Source organism: Synchiropus splendidus, chromosome 14 (genome assembly GCF_027744825.2).
Source record: "Synchiropus splendidus isolate RoL2022-P1 chromosome 14, RoL_Sspl_1.0, whole genome shotgun sequence".
Classification (NCBI taxonomy): Eukaryota; Metazoa; Chordata; class Actinopteri; order Syngnathiformes; family Callionymidae; genus Synchiropus; species Synchiropus splendidus.
Window position 1 is genome coordinate 2,977,008 of NC_071347.1, and position 24,737 is coordinate 3,001,744.

A 24,737-nucleotide genomic window follows, 5' to 3' on the forward strand; every position below is an offset into this window, starting at 1 on the left:
ACCTCAAATTGACCTGAATCCCATGAAAAACCTTTAGGATCAGCTGAGAAACCGCGTAGAGGTCGCGTCCACCAAGGTCAGGTTCAGGAGGAATCCTGCTGTTGGCTTGTTACATTTTCCATAAATTTCACACACCATTCAAACTTTTTGTGACTAGTATGTGTACTAAAACCAAATATACATACATTGCATTTTAAATGTCATGGTCTGTTTTGAATGCACTTCTATTTGGTTGTATTTCCTGTTTGTCCTCCCTTTGTTTTACTTGACAGGTGATGACTCCCAGCTGGAACCAAGTACCTCATCAGCACACCTGTGAGCCTTTATAAGCTTCCTGGTTCCAGTCTGTAGTGTCAGATGGCCCATGCTCCTGGTAAAGTTGACTTGTATCGAGCCTGTTGTGTTCTCTGTTGCACAAGATTTTTGTTTCTTTTTCCCGATAGTTTTGAATCTCCATGTGCCTTTTGTTCACCTTTCTGATCACTCTCTGACCACTGAGAATTTTCTGCTCTTTGTCTATTGTGCATGAGTCGATCACCACATTATCCTCTGTTTATTCCTGTTTGTCATTCTTACTGATGGTCAACACAATGACACATTGTTGGTACTGTGTCGCAGAATACTGCTGGACATTACGCAGGCACCTACTTGTATTCATATTGTATTATTCCATAATGTGATCATGTATCATAATGTGAAAAACAAATGATGGGAATGAGGATGCTTGGACTTTTTAGACTTTTTGTTTTTACATTTACAACTTTACTGAAAGTTATTTTCCAATGTTTTTAAATAAGTAAATAAGTTAAGTCTGTAAAACGTGAATAGTGAACTGAGAGTGACCTTAAAATTAATTTCAATTAGAATGGAACAAAGTCTGAGACAAACTGGGTAAAACAAGGAGATTGAATAATAATATGCGTTATTCTCTCATAGGAGATCAAAATGGCCCCACAGACAAACGGTGATATTGGACTGTTTCGGCACTTTCATCCTGTTGACAGATGTGCTTCCTTATAAACACAGTTGGGCACGTTTTTTGCCGAGTCGACACAGTCATGTGACTGCTCTGTGAGCTTGGTGCATGTGGGTCGGTGTTGCGGGACCCATCAATAGGTTTTACAGCATATTTTATTCTGCTGCGGTTTCCATTTTTTTTTTTAGCAGAGTTTCTTCACTTCTGGTATGTTTATTTCAGGCTATTGTCTCCGGTTGTTTGTTCATGTTTTCTCTTCTGGTTCGGTGAGGCCTTTGGTTCCTCCTTCATTTGTGAATAAATATAATTGTAATCTTGCTTGTCCAAGTCTCCAGTCACTACAAGCATTTGGATCCACTTCTGGTTCAGTGACATTCAAACTGCTAATAAGCTGATTTGCAAATAAGAACTCTTATACATATATGTAAAATATGAGCCAGTCATTCAATCTTGTTGATAAAGAAAAAAAAAACTTCCATTGAGCTGTTTGTGTGTTTAATAATCCTTGTGGCCTGGTTGTGCCTCATTGACTTTCCGGGAGGGAACAGGACAGTGGTCTATATCATTTGGTCTCCTCCAGAGCACAATAGACTGTACCGCTGAGCAGTGGTGAGCCAAATTCACGGTGCATGTCATTCATAGCTCACAGAACTCTCTGGGCTCATCATGGAGTCATGAATCTGAATCCCTGTTATCTCAGTCACATCTCAGGTGGACTGTAGGTGAGCAATGATGTTCTTTCAGCCATTGTTTCACTTTATCATCCTGCTGCCTGGGGTGCAACAGCAAGTGACTGGAAAATGTGAGGAGCCTCCTCATATGGTGTGACTGCACTCTCTGAGTTGGTGGACCAGTCCTTGAAGTTTGAATCCAAACTAAATATAATCACACCATGGCTGCCTCCAACCTTTACGTCATGAACAAGACAAGGGACACTTCTGACAGTGATGGGCTGATGAAGATTTGTGTAACAGTATCCTCATTCAAGCTCAGTAGTAAGCACGCTGTTTACACGTCATGTGAAGTCTTCTTAAAATGGTGGTTCACAGTTTAAGATAAGAGAGCAGCTAGTGCAACCTGTAAATGAGGATACCGTTCCATGAGACCTCATCAGCCCACTGATCTGGAGAGATCTGCAGACCTGCTTCATGCAAGCTTGCTGGTGGCACTGTCCTACACCCTTACCACATTGAAACCAGTTGTGGCTTTGCCTTTTTCGACAGTCAGACTGAAGGAAACATGGCCACCAATGTGCAGCCACGGACCGCGATAATTCACACATTCGCACCCAGGTGTATTATCTTGCTCAACGATACTGTGACACCAGCTGGGATGGATGGGAGATGGATTCGGTCCTTTACCCACTCAACCACCAGCGTATGTGTGCTTTTCAGCTTGAGAGAGGGAAGTGTGAACAAACCCTAGACAATATTCCCTCTAATTTTTCATTTGTCTGAGCAAACACACAAACTCTCTGAGCGGTCTCTTGGACCAGTGAGCGATCGGTCGGCAGCGGCTATTGCGACTGCTGTAATAATTCATAAGCGTTTAAAACAGAGATGGGGGGGGGTTTACAATTGGCATAATTCACTTTGAGGAATGGTAAATGCGTGAAAATTAAAAATTCTTTGAACTGTAAAGGTTCTATAATGTAATATATTCACTATATATATATATATATATATATATGAAGAATCTCCCAATACAATGAGTAAACGAACTTGTCATTGAAGTCACATTACACCATTGAGGGCGCTGGTTATCAAAGAACTTTTACAAATGTGTATCTTTTCTCAAATTGATAAGGGTCATGAATGTTGTGAGACTTCTTTTTTTTCATGGAACAGTGAGTCTGTGTGGATCAGGTAAAAATGAAGAAGGTACAGGTTTCTTTCACTGATACTGTTAATTTCCTCACCTGACTAGTGTGGAGTCTCTGAAACCTGTGCTACAAAGATTCTCTCTCTCTCTCGTTTCTCGCTCTCCTCTGCGTAACTCCGCCGCTCCAATTGGCTCAGTGCATAAACACATTTTGACCAACCATCAGCGACTTTCAGAGAAATCCGCATTTAAACATCAGCCAGCTCCAATAGTTCACTTCAAATAGCGGCTCTTCTAGTTCTTCAGAGTCACCAAACGGATGGATGGGGCAATGACAATCTTAGACCTGAGGGTTGAAAAGTGATGATAAGGCCTGTTTTACTATATACACAAGGGATTCTTGCAGCTACATAATCACTGAGCGGCGGCGTTGTCAAGAAACTGCTCCTCACCATGACGTCTCGCGAGGAAAATAGATAAATAAATGAATCACGTCACAATAACAGCAACAAATGCTGGTCTTATTGGAAGCGTCAGCTGACACGAAGCTACAAAAACATGCCGACCAGAAACGACGCTTGAGAGCAAACTGCAGCCGGCAAAGTACCCACGCAAAACATGACCGAAGCACACGCACAAGTACTGTAAACCATCAGACTAAATCATCAGACTGTTAACATCAGGTGCGGATCACTTCAAAAACATGCGGATAAGGCCAGTACTGCATAGTTACACTCTGCTTTCCAGCATGTCTATAATAATCTTGATTGTAGATAATGAAATAACAGCCTTGCCGTTTCACATGTATAGCTTGAAACCAGAAGAGCCCCCTGTGTGCAGTAGCAAAGGGGGATAAAAAGATGTCTACAAATATCAGAACAAATTACTGTTGGGATTTCCAACTGGGCCTTTGAAAAAATCACTGGACCAGTTGCCAAATTGAACCCCTGCTGTCAAGCCATGAGTGCGAATGTCTGTGTCGGGATGTGTGTTTGTGTGCGAGCATGTGTGTTTGTCTGCAGGAGGAAAATGTCTGGTATGTGTGCGAGGATGATCTGGCTTCCCTCACTCATGTGGGGAGCACAGAACAGTGACGAATACAACCCCTGACATATGCAAATATATACTGATTCACACAGCCTGGGCAAATTGTGTGTGCGTGCGTACATTTGTGTGTGTGTGCTTCCCAAGTCAGGAGTGTTTTCGTGGAGCTGTATTTCTGACTGCTTGTGGTGCAGAACAGCTAATGTCCCTGCTTCTGCACAATTGTATGTGGATGTGTTGAGTGTGTATGTCTTATTGCTGGCAGCAGTTAGTTGTTGTATGTTTGTGTGTGTACTTACTTGGATCAGACTTGGAGAATGTGTCTCTGTCCAGCAAGTTTCTGCAACGCACAAAGGGACATGTTATAGTTCTTGTCCTTCCAGACTACTCAATGCCATGTTTCAAACATACACAGTCCAGTGGCCGAGTTGCTTCATGCAACCATCGAGATGAAATTAATTTAGTGTCTCAACAAATTCGCTGTGCTGCAAACCATGAAACACCCACAACTCTGCTTCAAACCTGCGTGTCCCCCAACAGCACAATGTTATTGATTCCCTCACAATCCATGATTCTCCCCACCACACATGCATAAATTAATCTACCCAAACCAGTACTTGAATAAATCTGTATTCATATAACTCTTCTGTGCACAGAATATGCCTGTCTTTTTTTTTAGTAATCGATTCATTCCTTAATACAAGTGCAGTTTCTCTTGTTATACGGGTACGTAGAATAAAAGTTTTGGAACCCTCCATGTTAAAAGGTGTTATTTTTGTCTGTGCTTATCACTTGCTCATCTGTTGCAAAAAATTTGAAATAAAAAAAAAACAATTTCAATAAGACCTTCACTAACTGTTACTAGGGTACAAGAAACTGAGCACTGCATCTTGGTCTGGTTTGACTGGCAACCATCTCTTCTCTCACCATGCTAGGATCAGGACAATTGAAAAAAAGAATCATAAAGCAGCATGAAATCAAATCAATAAAATAATGTGCTTGTGGCTGTAATGAATGATTAGTTGGAGCATTGTGACAGTGGTTCTGTTTGCATTTCCATTATTAAACTTTGAGAATGGCGGAAGGTTGGAACAGGCAGAGACAACTGATGCGTGGAAGAGAAGCTTTCCAGACCACCTCATCAGAGCATGCATGGCTTGGCAACAGAAGTGGCTGTACCTCCATCTAGTTTGATGGCAAAAGGTGGGGTGGGGTGGGGGCACATACATCAGGATCTTTAAAATCTTTCACATTTTTTCATCGGTCAGTGACTGCACATTTGAAGATTAAAAAAAAGAATCCAGAAAGCAACATCACAATATCCAAATGAACAAGAACCAAAGAGTGCTGGATCATTGTTGTTACCATCAATTGAATAAATATGAAAACTACTCCTTTTGCTTGCCTGTTGGGGCAGTAGGGACAGCAGATGTAGACAAGTTTGGAGACAAAGTTATGATGGCCAGACTCGGGTGCTTTGGATGTATGGAGAGGAGAGACATGGAACAAGTTAGACGTAGAATGTTAGGAATGGAAGTACCAGGCTAAAGCAGGAGAACAAGACAATTGAGGGTCATGGATGTGGTAAAGGAGGTTATGAAGAGAAAAGCTATGACTGAGGAGGAGGCACAAGGTAGGCTGAGGTGCAGGAGGCTGATCTGCTGTGACAACGCCTGAGTGGAAAGGGAGAAGAAAATGTATCACTGCAACAATTTAATTGCTAAAACATTTAGTTCAATGGTTTCCTGATGTGGTGCAGCTCTTCTGGACCACATCAGTAGGACCAATTTAGCATGCTCCCCCTTCAGGCTCTAATGAAATGTTTACCTGTGAACTTTCCGACTCAATTGACAATTCAGAGCCAGTAGCATTCAAACATATGCAAGTCAACTTCAACTGGAGCCCATTTATATTTCAGATGTACAGACAGAGCAGAGAGCAGGCCTTTTTTTTCCCACTATTTTTGGTACTTCCTGGGGCAGACACTACCATCAAATTTACATGACACTCCAACCCATGTTCTCATCACAGTGATGGACATGAGCGCAGAGGAGCTCCATCACGGAGCAGATGCGCAGTACTAGGTGGTTAAACAGCTCAGAGGGATTAAATATTCACTTGGATAAGACGAACCACAGCTGCCGACACCTGACAAAGACAGAAATGGAGGAGCAGCCACAGTCCACAGACAAGGGAGACCCCGGCGAGTTACGTCACCAGCAGTTGCTTTTCTGACAGCGCGCAGGTCCCCAGAGCTTTGAGAAGCCTTAACAACACCATCTGACCCACGATGTACTGCTGCCAGATCCTACATTAAAAACCCATAAACCTTTTATAGTACACTCGACAGGACTGACTTGTGAGCACACTGGCATGTCTGCTGGGGCACATTGTGTAAAAATCAGTATAGCTGCAGAGCCGCTAATGATGTTTTACACAAGAAACTACCACCACTTAAAAAGTTTTCTGCGGCAATTCTGTTGCAAATAATCAACCAAAGGCGATTTAATGAACTGGAGTTTCCTGACAATAAGAAGCCATTTGGGCAACTTCAGGGTGGAGCCACATATTTTTACATGGTCTCCAAGGACAGGATTTGTAAGGATGCTGCCGTTTGCAGTTCAGCGATCTGAGGACTTCAGCATTACTGCCTGGTGGATGATTCGGTCCAGTTGGCCATGTTGGATTTCCAAGACTGAGTGGATCAATTCACCTCGAGTGTGAAGCCTTAGTGCTGAGTTCCAAAAGTAAAGCTATTTTTAGAAAAGAAATGAATAAAATAGGGAGAGCATCGCAATGTTAGGCAGAGAAATTCTTGTACCAAGATGATTAGAGAAAGGGCTTAGTAACTGCTCCTCCTTTTCTAATCACTCTCCCTTCTTTACTAAGATGAAGATGTAAGGAATAAGGTTGGTGTCTTCCCCTGGAATCTAGGAGGATTTGGCTTTCACCACTCACTGACTGTGTCTTAGGGATTCGATGGATCCAGTGATGGGTTTTTAAAGTACTACCATACAAGGTAAAAGCTACATTTCTGCCGCTCTGATCCACCATGTTGACATTCCACTAACTTTGGAACCCCGCTAACAGATCGACTTTTCAGCAAGTAGCATAATACGCTCTCATTTAAACTCAGAGTTGAAGTTTTATTCAACTGATCCCCACTCCCATTGCGCAGTATACTGGGAAAGTCAACATGCAACGTGAAAGGCTGCAAAGACCTCACTGTCCCAACATCAATATATACAGTATATTATGTCATGGGAGAGAGGATGGATCGCTTAATTTGTGTTTCTTTTCCACAAAAGTGAGTGATGACCACTGTGTGTTTTGCTTCATGAGCTGCTCCCTTAGTTTTGTTCGCATGTGTGCTGTTGGTTTGGCAACAATTGGTGTTTTGGACTCGCATCATGGTTTAGTTTTTTTCTCTTCGATCATGTGCTCATAGTTTGACTACATACCTTTGTCTGTTGGGTTCTGCCACAGCTGAAGCCAAGTTCCATTTGTGAACTGTTCATTGGCTGAAGGGTTCATCGTCCTGAGACTAAATTTAACTTGCATTTGAACTGCAAACAGTGTGTAAGCATAAGCAGTACACTGGTTTCATTTATAACCTAAACTTAGAGCTTTCCATGCTGTCCTCCTTGTTTCATGAAGTGATGTCAGATAACCAATTAAACTTGCTGTCTGATGCGCTTGTTTCGGCTTCTGCTCAGTGTTTGTCTGCACATCAGCATCGTCACGACACATTTGCTGTCACTTTCAATTTGGAATACTCTCTAAATAAGCCTCCAGTCAAGAATCCGAAAGAGCGTTTCCAACTAAGCAGCTAAAGCGAACAGCAAAAAACTTCTTTCAGCAAATAATGGCATTGGTGGTCAATAATTGAGGATACAAACATATTTGAATGACGGTCTGTTTTGCATGTTACCATGACAGTCTCAGGAGATGTTGCGGCTCTCGTTCTTTGGACCAGCACCCCAGTGAAAACCATTAGTTTCAGACTCCTTTCCACCAGCAGAGCAAGAATTCATTATTTTGTGACAGCAACCACCAGGAGAATTGGCCCCAACAAGCCGCAGCCATCACACCCTGTAAACAGCGTTTGCGAGGTCATCCAGTATTGTTGGTGTATAACTATCCAAAACAATGAAGCAATTATGAGAGGAGTCATTTGTGAGTAACTCAGTGATGATCTGCAGTTCCTTTGCCAGCAGGAGTGTAACTGTTAATAAAGTAAGCAGAATAATTCAGTTAATAAAACAGTCTACTCGTGTTCATGACGTTGAATAATTGCTTGAATCATTTTCATTACATACTGTAAAGTCTGAGGAAGGAGTGGGGGAAACTATGAACTTCACTAACTATCTTGTTTTACATGAATAGAATTTGTTGCCATTTAATCCACAAGTTACATTTCACTGCTCAATAGTCGTTCCTCCCATGTGACCCCGTGTCTCATGTTCAGATGGAACAGCAGATGCAACATTTCCTATACAATATCAGAAATAACATGTATTTACATTCACTCACAATATTCAATATATACTCACAAATCATGTCCTCGCTTCAAGTCAGCGTCAAGCTATCACCTAAGTTTGCACTGGATGTAACTCCAGTTCTATGAGTATGTGCCAGATGGTCTGACACTGTTGCGTGAACGTGATATTTCTGCCTCAGCTCAAATGTCTCCTCTACATCCTGTGACATCCTATGTCCTGGGTCTGATTTGGAGATCTTGTTTCTGGATTTTAGCTCAGCGTTGAACACGATCATCAAGCACATACTCTGCTGCCAACAGTCCCAGCTCACTGGGCATATCCAAGTGGATATACAGCTTCCTGACCAACAGGAGGCCGCATGTCAGGCTGCAACTGTTCACTTCAGACACATTAGCCTACACGGATGTGTCCTTCCCCACTTCGCCTCAACACATCCACTGATCCCTCTGTGAAGCCGCAGAAGTTTGCTGACGCCACCACCATCATCTGTCTCGTCCAGTATGGAGATGAGTCATCTTATTGACAGCCAGCAGAAGTAACCTTCTTCACTTCCCTTTGACCATCTTCAAACACAAATGAACACAGAAACGTTCTCCCTCAAATCAACTTTGAAATAGTCGTGGTAGTTTAGAGGGGTGTTATGTAACATCAATGTCCTAATTCAGCCAACCACACTGGACAACAAAGTGTGATTTTCATTAATAATATATTCTGGAGCAACCCATCAAGCTGAATTAGAATAATCGCTCCAGCACAGCTTGGAGATCTGCTGACAGTCAAAGAGTAAGAGACAAGTCCTGTTATCATGCTAGCTGCGGGGTGAGCATTCTGTCGCCCGTCCTGTTCTGCATGACAGGCACCGAGTGTCTTCAAGTCATTGATGTATCTAGATCAGGCCCTTGTGCTGTGCTGATCCCAGTGTTGCACAGATGGTAAAACACCACGCTCGGCTGCTCCACTGTCCAGACACGCCCACCGGCTCTTCTCCAACTTTCTGCCTTTAAATAAGTGATAATCAGGGATGGACTGGGGCCTGGTGTTTTCAAAGCTGTTGTATAGTCTGAAGGCTTTTGATGTCTGCTTTGCCAGTTGCCAATGAATCTCTTATCCTAGTTTCGCACCCTGCCACACAGCCCTCTCATACAGAGCACTAATTCTGAAGTGGGGAACACAGCACCAATAGTGCTCCCACACCGAACAGCACCAATGCCCCCAACACCAAGATGAGCACAGACCTAGTTACTGTTGGAGCCAAGTTAGTTCTTCCTTAGGGTTAAAGTAGGAGAGCCCCGTATGTCACTACCTCCTGACAACCTGACCCTGAGTGTAGAGGAGGTCAAGAGCGTGCTCTGGGATGTTAACCTGACGGGCCCAATGGCATCCTGGGGAGTGTAGCTGTTCTTTGTATGCAACATCTTTAACTTCAGTTCCCAGCTGTCTCAAATCTGCCGCCGTTAGAGACTCCCACTTTCAGTCAGTCAGGCTGGGCCCCCACCCCTCCTCAGCTCTCAAGCTGAGAGTCAACTGACTTGAGGGACCTGAGAACATTCCCTCATCTGGGCCTTACGAGAAACAATCGCACAAACATCTGTATGAATGTAAATTGAGTTTATATGCTTATGTGTGAAACCTGCAAATATCTTACATCGACACATGTAGACCCAGCTCTTCTATGGTTCAAGAAACATCTGCAGTATCAGCAGGAAGTGTGTATGGTGAAATGTGAAAAAAACTGTGAACTACTTCTGAGTAATTTAGTTTGATAACAGAGCTACACAATACGTTTCGTTTTGTCTGACTGTCACATTCACTCGTTCACAAAACCGACTCAAAGGAGCATGAAAGGGTTGGTGGAAAGGTGGGCAATAAATTTTTTTAAAAAGGGGCCACAGTGTATGCGTTGACTTTTTTTTTTTTTTGAAGCAATAGAACTTAGCAGTGCAGAGCAAGCCCCCAATTTCAAAACACCTTCTATCCAGGGGAGGATTGAGGGCCAGCGGTTACACATCCCTACTCTAGCTCTTCTGTGAGAATCCAAACTAGGGATGGTGATCAGCATTAAACTGGTCAGATTCTGGCCAGATTAGTATTTCGATCCAAAAGGCCAAATTTCACTTTGCCAGACGTGCCATAAGGTCTTTTGAAATTCACTATGGTGTGTCAAAGAAGGTGTATGGCCTACTACTTTAGTATGCTTGTTTTGTTATTTCAATATTTCTTAAAAGCTCTATATAATGAAGCCAAGTAGACAGCTTCATTATAAAGCGATAAGTAGATGCAATCGGATCGCATCGGCATCGATTGATCATCCAGGCTGCAGTATCTGTATTAAGACATACAAGGCAGCTGTGACCAATGTCAGACTGTAGCCTTTCCCTCCTACATCTACCCGCTGATCCACTCATGAGAACCTAGTCATGTAGAGTGTAGATAAGTCCCAACTGTCAAGAGAGACAGTAGCTGTGTCTTTGAAATGGAGTACAGGATTGTAACAGAAACCTATGCGGAGTTATTAAGTCATTCCAGATCTTTCACTGCATTGTGCTCTAAGATGGGATTGTCTTCAAAGAACATTGATATCGGGGTCAGAGTCAAATGTCACATCAGAGTCATTATGGAATGCATGAGATTACTACCATCCCACTGTTTATTACTTTTTAATGGTGCGCTCCTACTTTGCATAGGTCACCAGCAGAGTGTGGCTGAGCTGGAACTCCAGCACCAGCAAAAGCAAAAGAGAGGCTGGTTGCTGCAAAATGTGAGACGGATGAAACCCGGAGCTCGGAGACTTCCTCATCACAAGTTAATGACTGGATGCCTCCGAATGTGCCTCAGCCCAAAAATAAGTAATTTACAGCGAGAGGAGTTTGATCAGCATTCAGATTCAGTGCCACAAGTCACAAATGGACTTGATAAAATTAGAGCAAAACAACTTGGTCCAGTCCTGAGCAAAGAAAGAAAACGTCATACATTGGAAATAAGAATGCATGAAACATTTCTGCAGCGTGACAGAAGCTGTGACTTACGTGAGGAAACTGAGAGCTGCCTCTTGGTGTCACCTGGTGTTACCAACATGAAACTGTTGGGTTGATGAGACCCCTGAATAATGCGCACCACAGGGCTTCCACCTGGCCCTGACAGTGAAAGCCTACTTTGTAAAAGCTCTTCATACGGAGGATGTGTGGAGGAGCATTGAGGTGTTCCCAGCAGAACGCCTCAGCGATCATCAAACATTTACCAGCACGATCCCTCCTCAACACCAGATTTAGACTTTAGAATCCTTAGCAGCTTCATCACAGACTCATAAGAAGTCTGTGACTCAGACAAAGCTCAGACCATGATAGCTACACTCCAAGAAAAAGAGAGTGTGGCGAAGACAGAAATGTTTCAGTGACAAAAATTCACAAAAGCATGAAATAATAGCTGGAAAGGTGGGCAATAAAATTTCCAAAGGGGCCACAGTGTATGTGTTGACTTTTTTTATTTTTTGAAGCAATAGAACTGAGCAGTGGAGAACAAGTGTCTTCAAATGAAAAAAAAAAACAGATGTATTAGTCTAGAACATTTCTTCACGATCAGAGTTCTACGTTGTCTTTTGGGGCTACATAAACGCTGTACGTGCATAGGTCTGTGCTGGCTTAAATGCCATTTCCAATTCAAAATGTAATTTGAATTTCCACACAAGAAAAGGGCTCATCATCTCCCGATATGAGAGAACTTTATATGTTAATACATGCAAATATGGTGACTTTATACATCTGTTGTGGGTAAATGGAGTCGAATGTTATCCTGGTCTGACGGTGATGTTGATGGTGACCCTGCCACACTGCCCTGAGAACCTTGGACTTCAGCACTTCCCACTTAAATGTCACAAAGATGGGTAGAGGCCTTACACCCATGGTCGGCCTCAGGACAATCCACTGTGCAGAGTTGATAACAAATTCCTCCTTGTATTCCATCTTTTTCCTTGATAAGCTTCTCTGTGAAGAGCCTGAGATCATCAGCTACAGTGTCTTCTGGCACTGAGTGTATCATCATGTTCTTCGCTCTTAGTTTTTTTGAGAACTTTTCAGTTCCGATCCCAGTAATAGTCTAATGTTTGTGGACACATTGCTATCGAAAACAACCTTCATCTGGTGGTCTTCCCTTCCAGTTCCTTTACTTTATCCTCCTACTTATCCTATATATATATATATATATATATATATATATATATATATATATATATATATTCCACCCTTTTTTTCTACCTGGACACAGTTTTTTGGCTATTTATACACTTGTGTTGCTGCAACTTAAAACACTTTCATTGCCTTCGCTGTAACTGAAAGATGATCTTGACTCACCACAGGAAATAGCTGCAAACCTTAAACCAGGTGATTTTAGTGGCCTCCTTCACTCACAACCCTCTATGACAGCACAGCCAGCAGGAACGTCGGCTCTATGGTGGCCTCACCTAAGCGTTGCTGCTGCTTGTTACAATTCTCATTGATGCTTTAGAAAAGCTAATAAAGACCTTCTTCTGCCAGTGGAAGGCTAAGTGATGAACAGCAAGATTCTCCTGCTGGGAAGACAACACAGCAGGATCAATAAGGTCTATGTGCTGGAGAGAAAAACTGAAAGGTTTCAATCAATCTACATGTGAAGCAGGAAACACTCTCAAAATGATGTGTTTGTGGTGTTCCTGCTAGCCAGTTATTTTACAGTCAACTGTACGAGGGCACTGCACCAGTGGAACCTCGGCTGTTCATATGCTAGTTGAAGAAAATTATTTTCTCTATTGTGCATCATAATTCGTAATCATCAACACAGATCTGTAATTCATAGAATGCCACGGAAATGATCCATACAATCTCTTCGCCTCTGCAGACCGCCGATAACTGACAGTAACGGCAGCACTTGAAAAACACTGAACTAGAGCACCAACACATCATCACGTTTGTGTTCCTTTGAAAAGTACAAGTAACACCCGACCTGCTCAACATACGTCCACCTGTACTTGTACCTGCTTATTTTATTCAGTGTCTGGCACGGCAGCACGTAGCAGCCTGGCATCGCATACGACAGTTACGGCAGCACAGTATCCCAGCATCTCACTCTCACACAGCCATCTACCACTACAGTCGTACCTATATCCCTCGCGTTGGCTATTTTGAATGGCATTCGACTTACGTCCAATCTGACTTACAACCGGTTGGTTGGAACTGATCCCGGTCGGAGTTTCAAGTCGGAGGTTCAAATATGTAAAGCATACATCTCATGTCCAAGTCAGTATGCTTCATTTCCATAAAGTATAACTATGTGAGGACGGATTTCACTGCGATCACCCACCCAAAGCCATTTCTGGAGACCAAATGATGTTGACACTTTGAACAATCAAATGATCCTCCCTGCAGTGGACATGCGCATGAGATATGGGCAGAGTCCTTTTTGTCCGGTGGCTCTCAACCGCTGGGTCATTTAAGCAGATTTGTCTCGCACACACTGGGAAACAAAACCTTCCTTGCGCACAGAAAAAGAAATAAACAACGCTTCACTGTTAATCAAAGCCCAGAAAGAATCCACAGTTTCTCTACTATAACTTTGCTTGTTATAGGGGAACTGTTCCAGAAAGTTAGAGTTCAACATTACATTATACCACCAACCTAAGAAACGGAATACATTTGTAAGTTTCTGCTGCTCTGACATGTTTTAATCATACTTCCAGGGCAACTTAATATTAGTTGCAATGCACAGAACAGAAACCTGGGACAAAGTCTTCAACATTCTCTCCATTTCTCTCAGATTTTCCTTTCGCCCACAGAAGACAGAAATTGTTTTTAATCGGGCTCGTTCACAACAATGGCTGCTAGAGTTTGCTTGCTCAGTGCCATCCAAGCGGTGGTGTTCGTTCAGGGTTATTTTGCCAGTAAAAAAGCCCTTGTCAGGGGTAACTACTTGATGTGGACCGACGCAGATTGCTCTCTGGAAATGCTGCAAAATTGTAATCGCCTGGCCTGATATTTTGTTTGATTTGAAATACAATGTCATGAAGTTTTCACCCTGACTGACAGTCTGTGCTCATCCTCCTTATTCAATTATCTGTTTTTATGAATTAACTTAATTGAGACTGACCGGAGAAGAAATGGAAATATGACAGACTGGCATCACGTGAAAATTACTACAGTGGAACCTTGGCTCTCGACCACAATCCGTTCCAGAAGGTGATTCGAGAAGCGATTTGTTCGAACTTTGAATAAGTTAAGGAAAACACCGACATGTCTGACTGTACTGTTGTAAATAGTCATTTTAAAAAAGAAAATGTACTGTATGTTAGTTGTAAGAGACTGAGAGTATTGTATTTAATGTTCTGCTGCTCTACAGCTCTGGAAAAGCCCCGCTGGTTGCGACGCGTCCACTCCTCCCTACTCGCTGCTCACTAAGCAGCAGCATGTCTGCTGTGAGGGTTCCTTCAATCTCTCATGTCAAGTTTGCATCCTGCAGCACATGCAAGGGAAAATGCGGTGAAGGGAAGTGTGTTAATGAAATACGGCATTTAAAGCATCATCTCTTGACGGGGTGCAGATAGTTTTCAGGGATTGTGAAAGTTAGACCGCTGGTTCCGCAGCAGCAGGCTGTTAGTGCAGCTGACGCTTAGCAACGCCCGCCGGTCCAAGTATGACATTTCGAATGATAAGAAATAATTATTAATTTCATAGAGCTAGATGAGCAGCCTTTCTCAGGTGTCGTTTACACGGAGCTAGAAACAGAAACAACCGGTTCCGTCCCTGTCTTGGAGTCAGGTGCAGCATTCACTTTGGAGACAGCGAACTTTTGAAAACATCTGTAGTGGAAACTTTCAGAAATGCAGTGCTCTCTGTCTCGGAGACTCGCATCGAATTAAATGTTTTGCAGTTGTTAAGTTTTTCAGTTGTTAAAACGTGTCTGAATTAAAATGATTTAATGATTCATGTTCTGCACACAAAAGGTCTCATCATGTTGATGACAAATTCATTGTCAATCCATGTGATCGGTATCTGTGATCGGCAGCAAAAATCCTGATCGGAGCATATATATATAATATATATAAGGATATATATTCCTCACATGAAATAAACATTGTTTAAAACTTTTTTTGCCAATTTCACCCAGTTGAAACAAAGTCCAAAAAAGAGCAATGTCTGCTGCTACAGTTGTGCATCTCACATTTTGAGATGATATTGATTTGCCATGCCTACGTTGGTGAATGTGGGGCAGGATGAATTCAAGCCAGAGTATGGTGAATGTTTGCATATGAGCCACTTCCACTTCAGGTTGGTATAAATGAAAGTATATTTGCTTCTGATGAAGTGAATAATTCAAGCCCACGGAGGTCATCAAACATCAGACCCAGCTTTCTGTCCGCAGCGATTGCTGCCATGGTGGAAGTCAAACACTCAGAAATGAAAGCAGAGAAAACTCAGGGGGCTGGAAGCGACTCTTGATGGAAGTGTGTGGAGTCCGAGGTCACCAGGTGAGCAGCCGCTGCTGACCAAAGCCTTAATTAGACCTAATGAGTCCTCATTAATGCAGCCCCCCAGCGTGACCCCTGCCGAGCCTTCTGCGGTTCGGACCAGCCACCTGAGACGAACTTGATCGGGAGTTTTTTTGCTCTTTGCTCTGAAGCGGTGGATGGGGGCGGAGGCCTTGTTGGGGTGGGAGCTAATAAGCTGCCAGCAGCATCTTCACTGAGAGGATGGAGCCCAGGGAAAACAAGGGCCTCCACTTCAGTTCCTCACCGCTCCAGTGAAAAAGTGTTTCCAGTTCTACTGTGTTCAGGAAAGATGGTGATCAGTGTTTCTTCATGGCAAGACTCCACCGATCACTGACCACTGGTAGCAATCCACCGCTAGTCAACAACGATTAAACCGTTAAACGGTGTTGTATAATGCTCGTAACTCTGGACCCGTTTACAGGGCTCAATCCAACGCCTCTTTTTGGCGCACACAGCGTTCAGAAACTTGCTGGTTTAATCCAGAAACATGCCAAAGGAAGCTCTTCCCCACTGAGTCCAGAATGGTGATGGTGTTGAGCTATTGCTCTGATGCACGAATTCTTAAAATAATGCATCAGTTGTCCCGATCGATGCATATAAGATAACAGTGTGAAAATGTCTGTCAGCTCCGAGTTCTTACCCTACTGACAGTTGAACTGGATGGACTAAGGAGCCACTCCTTAACTGCGCTATCACCAATACAAGTTCAAGTTATATTCATTTAAATGACTAAACAAACATAAAATAGCACAAAAGTACAACAAAGTATTTTTTCAAGAATGAATTATCTCACTCATAAAATACACAACCACAACCATGGTATTCAAATCAAATTAAAAATTCACTCTTCGTTAAACGGTTCATTCAAGATACAAACTAAACAAAAACTGTTGCATTGGTGGCTTGGGTTTGGTGCCAACATGCGTAGCATTTTTAAACACTCCCAAGCATTGATGATACAACATTTGTCAAGACACAGACGAAGGTGGCTCGGATGAGTCGACAACATCAGCACAAAACTCCTCCAAATCCAGGTCGCAGTTCAGGCTCCGTAGCTGGTTAGCGGGCAAATCACTTCCCAGATCGCCATGCAACTCAGCCTGTGTCTTGGTCAAACATGCCACTGTCCTGAACAACTCACATTTCCATGCAGATGTCCATCCAACATCATCAGCAAATCTGGACTAGTCTGCATCTTCGATTGTCAATTGGCGAAGGAAATACATCGGCGAACATACAGTGCTCACAATGGGTTGTATCTATATTGTGTCAATTCTGCAACTCTGACTGAGACAGCTGTCCCCGTCCACAGGTAACGTGGCCGTCTCTGAGCACAAACAGCATCAATGACGCATCTCTATCCATCGATGTTAAGAAGATGAGGATCAGACCATTACAGATGTCCTGTGTTATGTTCTTTGCAATTAATGATGGCCTTATGATGCTTTTGAGAGGCAGGGTGGTCATTTTCAGAGGCCACTCGATGACAGTCTCTGTGCTGAAATGTTTGGATTTGAACAACCATTTCAAAGTCACCTCAAATCATTTTTAAATTGAGAGAGCCACCTACTGAGCTCAGAAAATGAGGACACTGTTTCAGGAAGCTTCTTTAAACAAGTGTTTTGGCTCTTTATCTTGCTGGAGAAGCCTCGACCTTCAGTTTGAAGCTTTCTTAAGGCAGCATATCTCACCTCAGAATGGCATGACAGTCTTCAGGTGTCACAGACACGGTAGGCCACAACATAACACAAAGCCTCCTACATCAATCTAGATCAGTGTCCTTGCCTTTGAAGTGACTTTCCACAGAGCTCATCTGTCCAAAGAACCTTCTCCCAATGCTCTGTGGTTGTCAAAAAACATTGTTGATATAAAGTCACTTCTTTCTTTTCAAATGCATCAATGCCACACTTCCTCATTTCTAAGTCTGTTGCCAGAAATCCCAGTGAAGCTCTTATTTGCAGTGTTATATTTCCTCACTTCCTCTAACAATTTTAAGAAGATATAACCATGATCAAGTGTTTGTAGTTTCCGGGTCAATTCCTGCAGGATAATATGATACCATCATCATGCACCTCAGACCGGACAATGTGTCTGTGTGTGAACATGCAGTCAGGTTCTGGTTTTCTCAAAAGGAATAAGATTGAAAGCCTCTAAAGAAGTGAGACCCGGGTACACGGACTGGTCCTTTCCATGCAATAGAGCAGCTGGTCTAATGTGCCTCTCCAAGCTCTTCAGCGACATTCCAAAGAGAAAGCTCTCAACTGTCTCGATTGGCTCCTTGATCCATTTTAAGTTCATGATAATCAGTAAGATGAATCATGATCTACGGTCCGAAAACATCTCTCTGGTAATGGACTCACCATTTGAGGCCTGTGCCCCAGTTGCATGAAGTGCTCCATCTGGATATTCCAACTGACCCTGCACTCCCATGTTTGGGAACGTCCATCACACTTGAAACTGTACGATCGAAGCATGATTCAAAATAATCATTTGAATCATCTGTAAGACTTCAGGTCAAAAAGGTCAAAATCATATTTGTTCCATGAAAATATAGAATTTCAGTAAGTTAAGTTTTCAAATTAGCTCCTCGCAAGGTGACAGAGTTCATTCATACTCAATACAGATGAAACAAGCCATTCCATGTAGATTTGTCTATATCTACCTGAGAAGATCAAGACACTTCCATGACGCCTCTGAACACCGAGTCTAAGCATTGCTCACCATCATAAGCAGTAGATGAATGTCTCTGGTGAAGCAGCGTGAGCTCCAGCTGTGTTGTGTTTCTTTACAGCACTAAACCTTACCAGGTTTCAATATCTGCTCCAAACCAGTCCTTCTGTCTCTTTCTTCACTTTCCTTCTTCAAAGTGCCACATTGCCTCTGACACATCGACCGGCCTCCCAGCAGGTCGGCGCCTGGCGTCAATACAGCCACATCACAACACATCAATTCTTCGACACGATACACTTCGTACCTTTTGTGCCCAAAGGTCACGGCTATCTCTACTGGTGGACCACTCAGCGCAGATGACAGCGTTGCCGATGTGATCGCTCATGTCTGTGAGCACAGAACTCTCACACAGGACCACACATCTGCAGGGCTCACTGGCATGCGCGGCTCTGTAAGGCTGCAGGACTCATGGCCAGCCCAAAACAAGCCTCTATCTGGGAGCGGGTGACTGTGGCAGGCCCGTGATGGAGAGTGATAGATGCTCGACAGTCAAACGTCTGTTTACAATCTCTGCAGACTGAGGGTTTTTCCTCTCGAAGACACACCAAATCTGGGATGACTTAATCAACCTGTCAGTCCCTGTACTAGGCGACAGCCATGATGAGTCCACGAAAAGGTTCGGATGTATTGAGTGATGGAGGGCTTCAGCTGAAGGATGGGCTCTATCTATGCTGAATGCTTCAACAGTTCTGCCGGCATGCTGCGACACCTAAGTGGGAAAATCACACCACCCGCCCACTCATGGCTGGCCAGTTTGTGTGGAGTTGAGGTCAGCGTTTGATGGAGTTTTAATGGCTGTTATCTCCTCAAGAAATAATAGTGCCATTTCATAATAGGACACTGGGGATTCTGGGTTTCTCATCCAAGAATCATGTCCAAATCATGCCATTTTAAAACACCAACTTTATATTACACTGTGGGCTCAAAAAAGTGGCTATAAGAGAAATAGGTCACATACCAAACGCCTTTCACTTGGATTGTGACACGCACCTTGTCACTTCATAACACTACCAGTCATCATCAGCTCAGATATGAACCCGTCCCGGCTGTAACAGTTTCAGTTTCATAGCCAAAAGTAAACATGGAAGAGGGTTATCATGTTTGTTTTACAAGGATATAGTGGAAACAAGCAGCATAACACGGAGCGTCTTGATTTATCCACGCTGATCGCCCAACATGCTGAACAAAGTCAAAACCGATCAATGAATAGTCTGGTAACTTTCAATAACTTAATAAAAATCACTGTCTTTTAGGGCTGAGTATCCATTCTAATTTCAAGAATCGATTTGATTCCGATTCTCATGACTTAGAATCGATTATCACGATTCAATTCGATTCGATTCGATCCGATCCGATCTCGATTCAGGTTAGTATTTAAACCATTTTCTGAGCTGTTGGCATGATCACATGACAAGTTACACAACGTATTAATACTAGTATCATATTGACATTCAACAGGAAATGAATGAAGGATTCATAGTAAATGATAATAAAGATCCAGACACAGAAGGCCAGATGTGACTGCTCATGGGACTGGTGCATTATTAGAAATAGGACATTAAAAATTCACCCAAAAGATGATGCTGTTTAATACTAATGCGTTTTTATTTTATTACCAAAATGAAAAAAAGATATTCTCAGCCATTGAAAATGTAAACAGAGTGCTGGCTACTGACTTCACAGCAACCTGACGGTCATTGCGCAGTATGTAAACAGTTCTCTGTGGTCTGTAGTACGTACGACAAGAGGTCTCACTCCTCATCAATATAGTGAGTTGTCAGATTCGTGTAAGATTGCGAAGATGTCCACGTATCACTTGTAATGCCCCCCTGACTGCTGACTGAAGCTTACTTTTCACGTTTTCTTTTACTGACTGGTGCATGTTTGGGATAACAGACATTTGCGAGACACCGTAACATAGTGAGGCCCTGTTACTTTCATTAGCCGCCTGAAGCCCTCGTTTCCAACGACGGAAGACGGGCGCATATCTTTGCAAATGAAGCCCGCAATCGCTTCAGTTATTTTGACAGAGCGTGCAGAATTACCCGCTAGTGGTAAAGTTCGCTCGAGTTTCATTTGTTGTGGCCCGGTGGATGGCTTGGACAGGAGCGCTGGGTGATGTCGCGTCACGTGACTCGTGAGGTGGGTCATATTTCCGCAATACTGCAACACTTCCAATACCTCCATTAGGCATACGTGCTAATTGCTATGCTTTTGTCGAGCGCGTTTTTGGTTTAGTCGCGTCTGAACGTTGCTAGTGTTGCCACTGTGAGGAGGCATATTGTTTTGACTTTGGTGTCCCAGGTGCGCGCATGCGCACTTCACCCGGAGAATATGTGTTAAAACGTAAATTAATTAATCCGATCTTTGGACCTACGAATCGATTTTATGGAATTGATGTACGAATCGATTCAGAATCGGAAAATCGATTTTTTAAACACAGCACTACTGTCTTTCCTCCTGGCTGTTCTCCTCAGCTCCGCAGCTGCGAGATCACAGCAGTGAAAACAGTGTAGAGCACAACATTATTCATTTAAGTAAATCTGTCGGTCAATCAAATCAGGCGTTTATCGATATTATTTTGTTCACGATATACAGCCAGAAACAATCTCCACCATGAGAATTCTGCATATCACCGACACCGCCACCGTCTCCAGCTCCACAGCGCTTGACAGTGGAGTTGGGTGGACTTTAGTTCACTATAGTGGTTTAAAAGTTATTTTTAATACAGGGAACATTTGATAATGACATTGGTCGACTCTGAGTCTCTGGATCTGTGTTTATTTTATTAGATGGAGTGGTCCTCATAGGTTTCATGACGCAGTAGTCTGCCTTAGTTCACATCTACACATGCAGGTTTCCCGCTATGCTGGCACATTGGTGAAACACCGTGGTGAAAATAGTTGGATATTCTACAGGCCTCTGCTCCGGTATTGGAGGCGTCCTCTTCAGTGTCCCTGATAAGAGTTCACTGATCGTGGACACACTCTCACAGGCAGCACTAATGCTACAACCCAGCATCAGTTAGGGGCCACCACCAAATTCTGATTCGGTCAAAGTATTTGCGAAATCATCAATAAGGCCAAGAAATACAACCATTTTAGGAGAGAGAATTGTAAAAAAGTTTTTCATCACACTAGACAAAGGACTGACAATTTGTATAATGATTTGGGGAGTAGAATATGATATTGAATATGAATATAATATTTTTTCAATATCTGGGAAATGTTTCCAGATGGGTCCATAGTTAAAGTCAACTGCTAAGAGACATTGAGATACAGCAGACAGACGGCTCAATTTAACCCCTAAATAAAACTGGCAGAGCAGTCAGACACGAGTGGGTTCTACCAGAGACGTGGAACATTGAACTTTTCATCTCTTCACTTAGTTATATTTAAACATAAACAAAAGATGATGTTGGAGAAAAAATGTTTTTAAAAATGTCCATATTGCCCATGACTACCGAGCGAGTCCTTTCACGTCTCTGCAATGACTCCCGTTCAGCAGCACCAGTCTCCTCCAAGTCCCAGGCCAAAAGCCAGTCCACTTGTGGTCATATGTCACACTCTTAAGTCGAACGCACTTTTTATTTTATTATTCATTTTACAAGACAACAGTGAAAACATGGCAAACACTGCGGACAGTCTTCATTTACCCATGCTGAAATGTGGAGAACGCAACAGCGATTACTGACAGTCGAGTGCTTTTTATCAGTGAAATACGGAGCCAGACCCCAAAATGATCACTGACTAGTCCGGTTAACCTGCAGATAACCAGGGTCCTCCTCACAGTTTCCCACCCGAAAGCTGTTCAGCTGCGGGATCAGGTCAGTGAGAACAGCGCATAGTTACGGAATCAAACCTTGTTGATTAAAGTAAATCTGTCTCTCAATAAACTCAGACGTTCATCAGCATAATTAAAATGGAAACACATGCAAAGTTGTTTTTGAACAATGTTGACCGCCCAGACTGTGTTCGAACTCGCTGCTCCACAGACGTCCTGTCAGCGTGGTGTTGTGTGGTGCGCTGCCTGTTGTGGAGGCGAGAATCTCACCCACCACTGAGCACTTCCCGGGACGAGGTGCAGCTCTCCAGCCAGAATCGAGACCGTGGCCAAACCCACGTTGTTAGTGTTGACACCTCAGACATTTGAGCCAAATGGATAGAGTCCCAGTGTGTTGAAAAAAAAATGCAGTGAGAACTTTACTCTACACAAACAACCTGCTCAGAGTCTCATGATTGTTACTAGGCAACACAGCAGGTTGACTCACATGGCAACTGCACTGTACAGAGGCCACAAAACATAAGTGACTATTGATCACTGAACGTATCTGGCGGAGGTCTAATGTACAATCGTCTGGGAAACACTGCAGTGTCATTGTATGACATAAGCATCAAGAAACATTACAGCAGTTTATACTGGGGATGGGAATCGATTGGAAAAAAAATATCAAATCAGTTAACAGTATAACTATTAAATGATCACAATAAACCGCATTTGATGGCATTTTGAAAAAAATAAAGCTGCTCAAAGAACAGTTTTAATTTTACAGCGATCTTGGAAATGTCCTAAAGTCTCATCATTATAGATGTCACACATTTTTAAGCCGGGTGCACCACTGACATTTCTACGCCGCAGACAGCACCACTGCACCTGCGGCTTAGAGACTGGTGCGCTTTATGGATGAACAAGATCTGTTTTTCCTTTTAAATTTAATGGCTGGTGCGGCTAATACTCTGGTGCGCTCTATAGTCTGGGAATTACGGTACATGTATTTAGAAATGTTGGAGAAAATCACACTGAAATGGTTGATTTTGAATTGATATGAGTATTATTTATGAAGATCCAAATACATATTATGTGTCTATGATGGAATCATACATGAGTCTTTCAACAAAATAAACAAACAACAAAATAAAATAAAATAAAAAAAAATATATATATATATATATAATGTTGTAATTTTATATATATAATGTGTAAATTTTTTTAAGTAAGTTCATATCTAAGCTGCATTTGTCAAGGAAAATAACAACCAAATCAACCTCACTGGGATAAAACGGGTGTCGAGAGAATATACTTGATATTTAAGATTGAAGTGAGTCATCCTCAGTGAGACATTTGTTGATGTTGCATGATAAGATCGCCTGCTTCCATCTTTTTTTTTTAAGTCAGCCGGACCCTCTGGGAAGCAACGTGTTGTCCAGCCGAGTACCAGCTTCACCGTGTGACTGATATTGGCACGATAACTGTCCAATCAGGTGAAGAGGAAGCTGCTCATCAACGTAATGTTTGCTGACATCCAACTTTGAGGGGAGAACACAAATGTCTATGATTGCTATCACCGTGGGTCATGGTTATTTTGGTTTGTTTTGGTCTCAGTCTGTCAACACAAAAACTAATTCCCCAATATTATCACACAGACATGGCAACTCTCAGTTTTATGTTTATATAACACCACGCCATACAGTATTACTGTACAGATTTTATCTTGTGAGATACAACTTGTTATTACACATGCAAGTGCGTTTGTCAAATGTGTCAACAATTCTACTACAAGACACATTTTTAAGAACATGTAATATATATGTTTAACAAACGCAACAGCGTTGCTTCATGTTTGTCTGTGAATTTCTGAACCATTTATTGCAATATTGTGTGTTCTGCATTTGTAACTTGTCCATACAGTAATATAGGGTTTGCAGCAGCAAATTTGGTGGGACTCATGCCGGAACACACATGCTGGAAAAAAAAGAATGACTGTAGTGAACTGAACAAAAACAATCCTACATTATTCCTACACTGCTTCAGTTGGCACATTAGGTCTGTATGTTTTCTCAGTTCTTCACAAAGAAGTTTATCTGTTTACAAGCATTTTATCAGTGCTCCAGGGAAAAGATGGGTAAAATGAGATAAACAATTTTGCATTCTGGTTCTTTACAGGCTCCCAAAGATAAGACCCAGGACGATAATAGAGAGAAGCCTCTCCTAATGGTCTTTGAGGAGGAAAATCACCAGAATAATTGAAGCTACTCCACAATGCGTTTCTTCTCATCGCCTGCATAAGATGTTTTACATGAGGATAAAAAGCTAAGTGGCCGCAGCTCTTTGGAAAGATCCTTCCTTTCATGGTTTCAAAAGAGAAATTATT

At 42.6% G+C, this 24,737-nt stretch overlaps 1 protein-coding gene across 1 annotated transcript in view; it reads right to left on the bottom strand.

Annotated features, from left to right (window-relative positions):
• The window catches only part of LOC128770767 (copine-8-like), an 87,006-nt gene that overhangs the window by 56,738 nt on the left and 5,531 nt on the right, over positions 1 to 24,737 (bottom strand). The window contains exon 2 of the mRNA XM_053885613.1: positions 4,141 to 4,181. Within this exon, the coding sequence (XP_053741588.1) occupies positions 4,141 to 4,181 (41 nt within the window). The remainder of the gene's footprint in view (positions 1 to 4,140; positions 4,182 to 24,737) is intronic.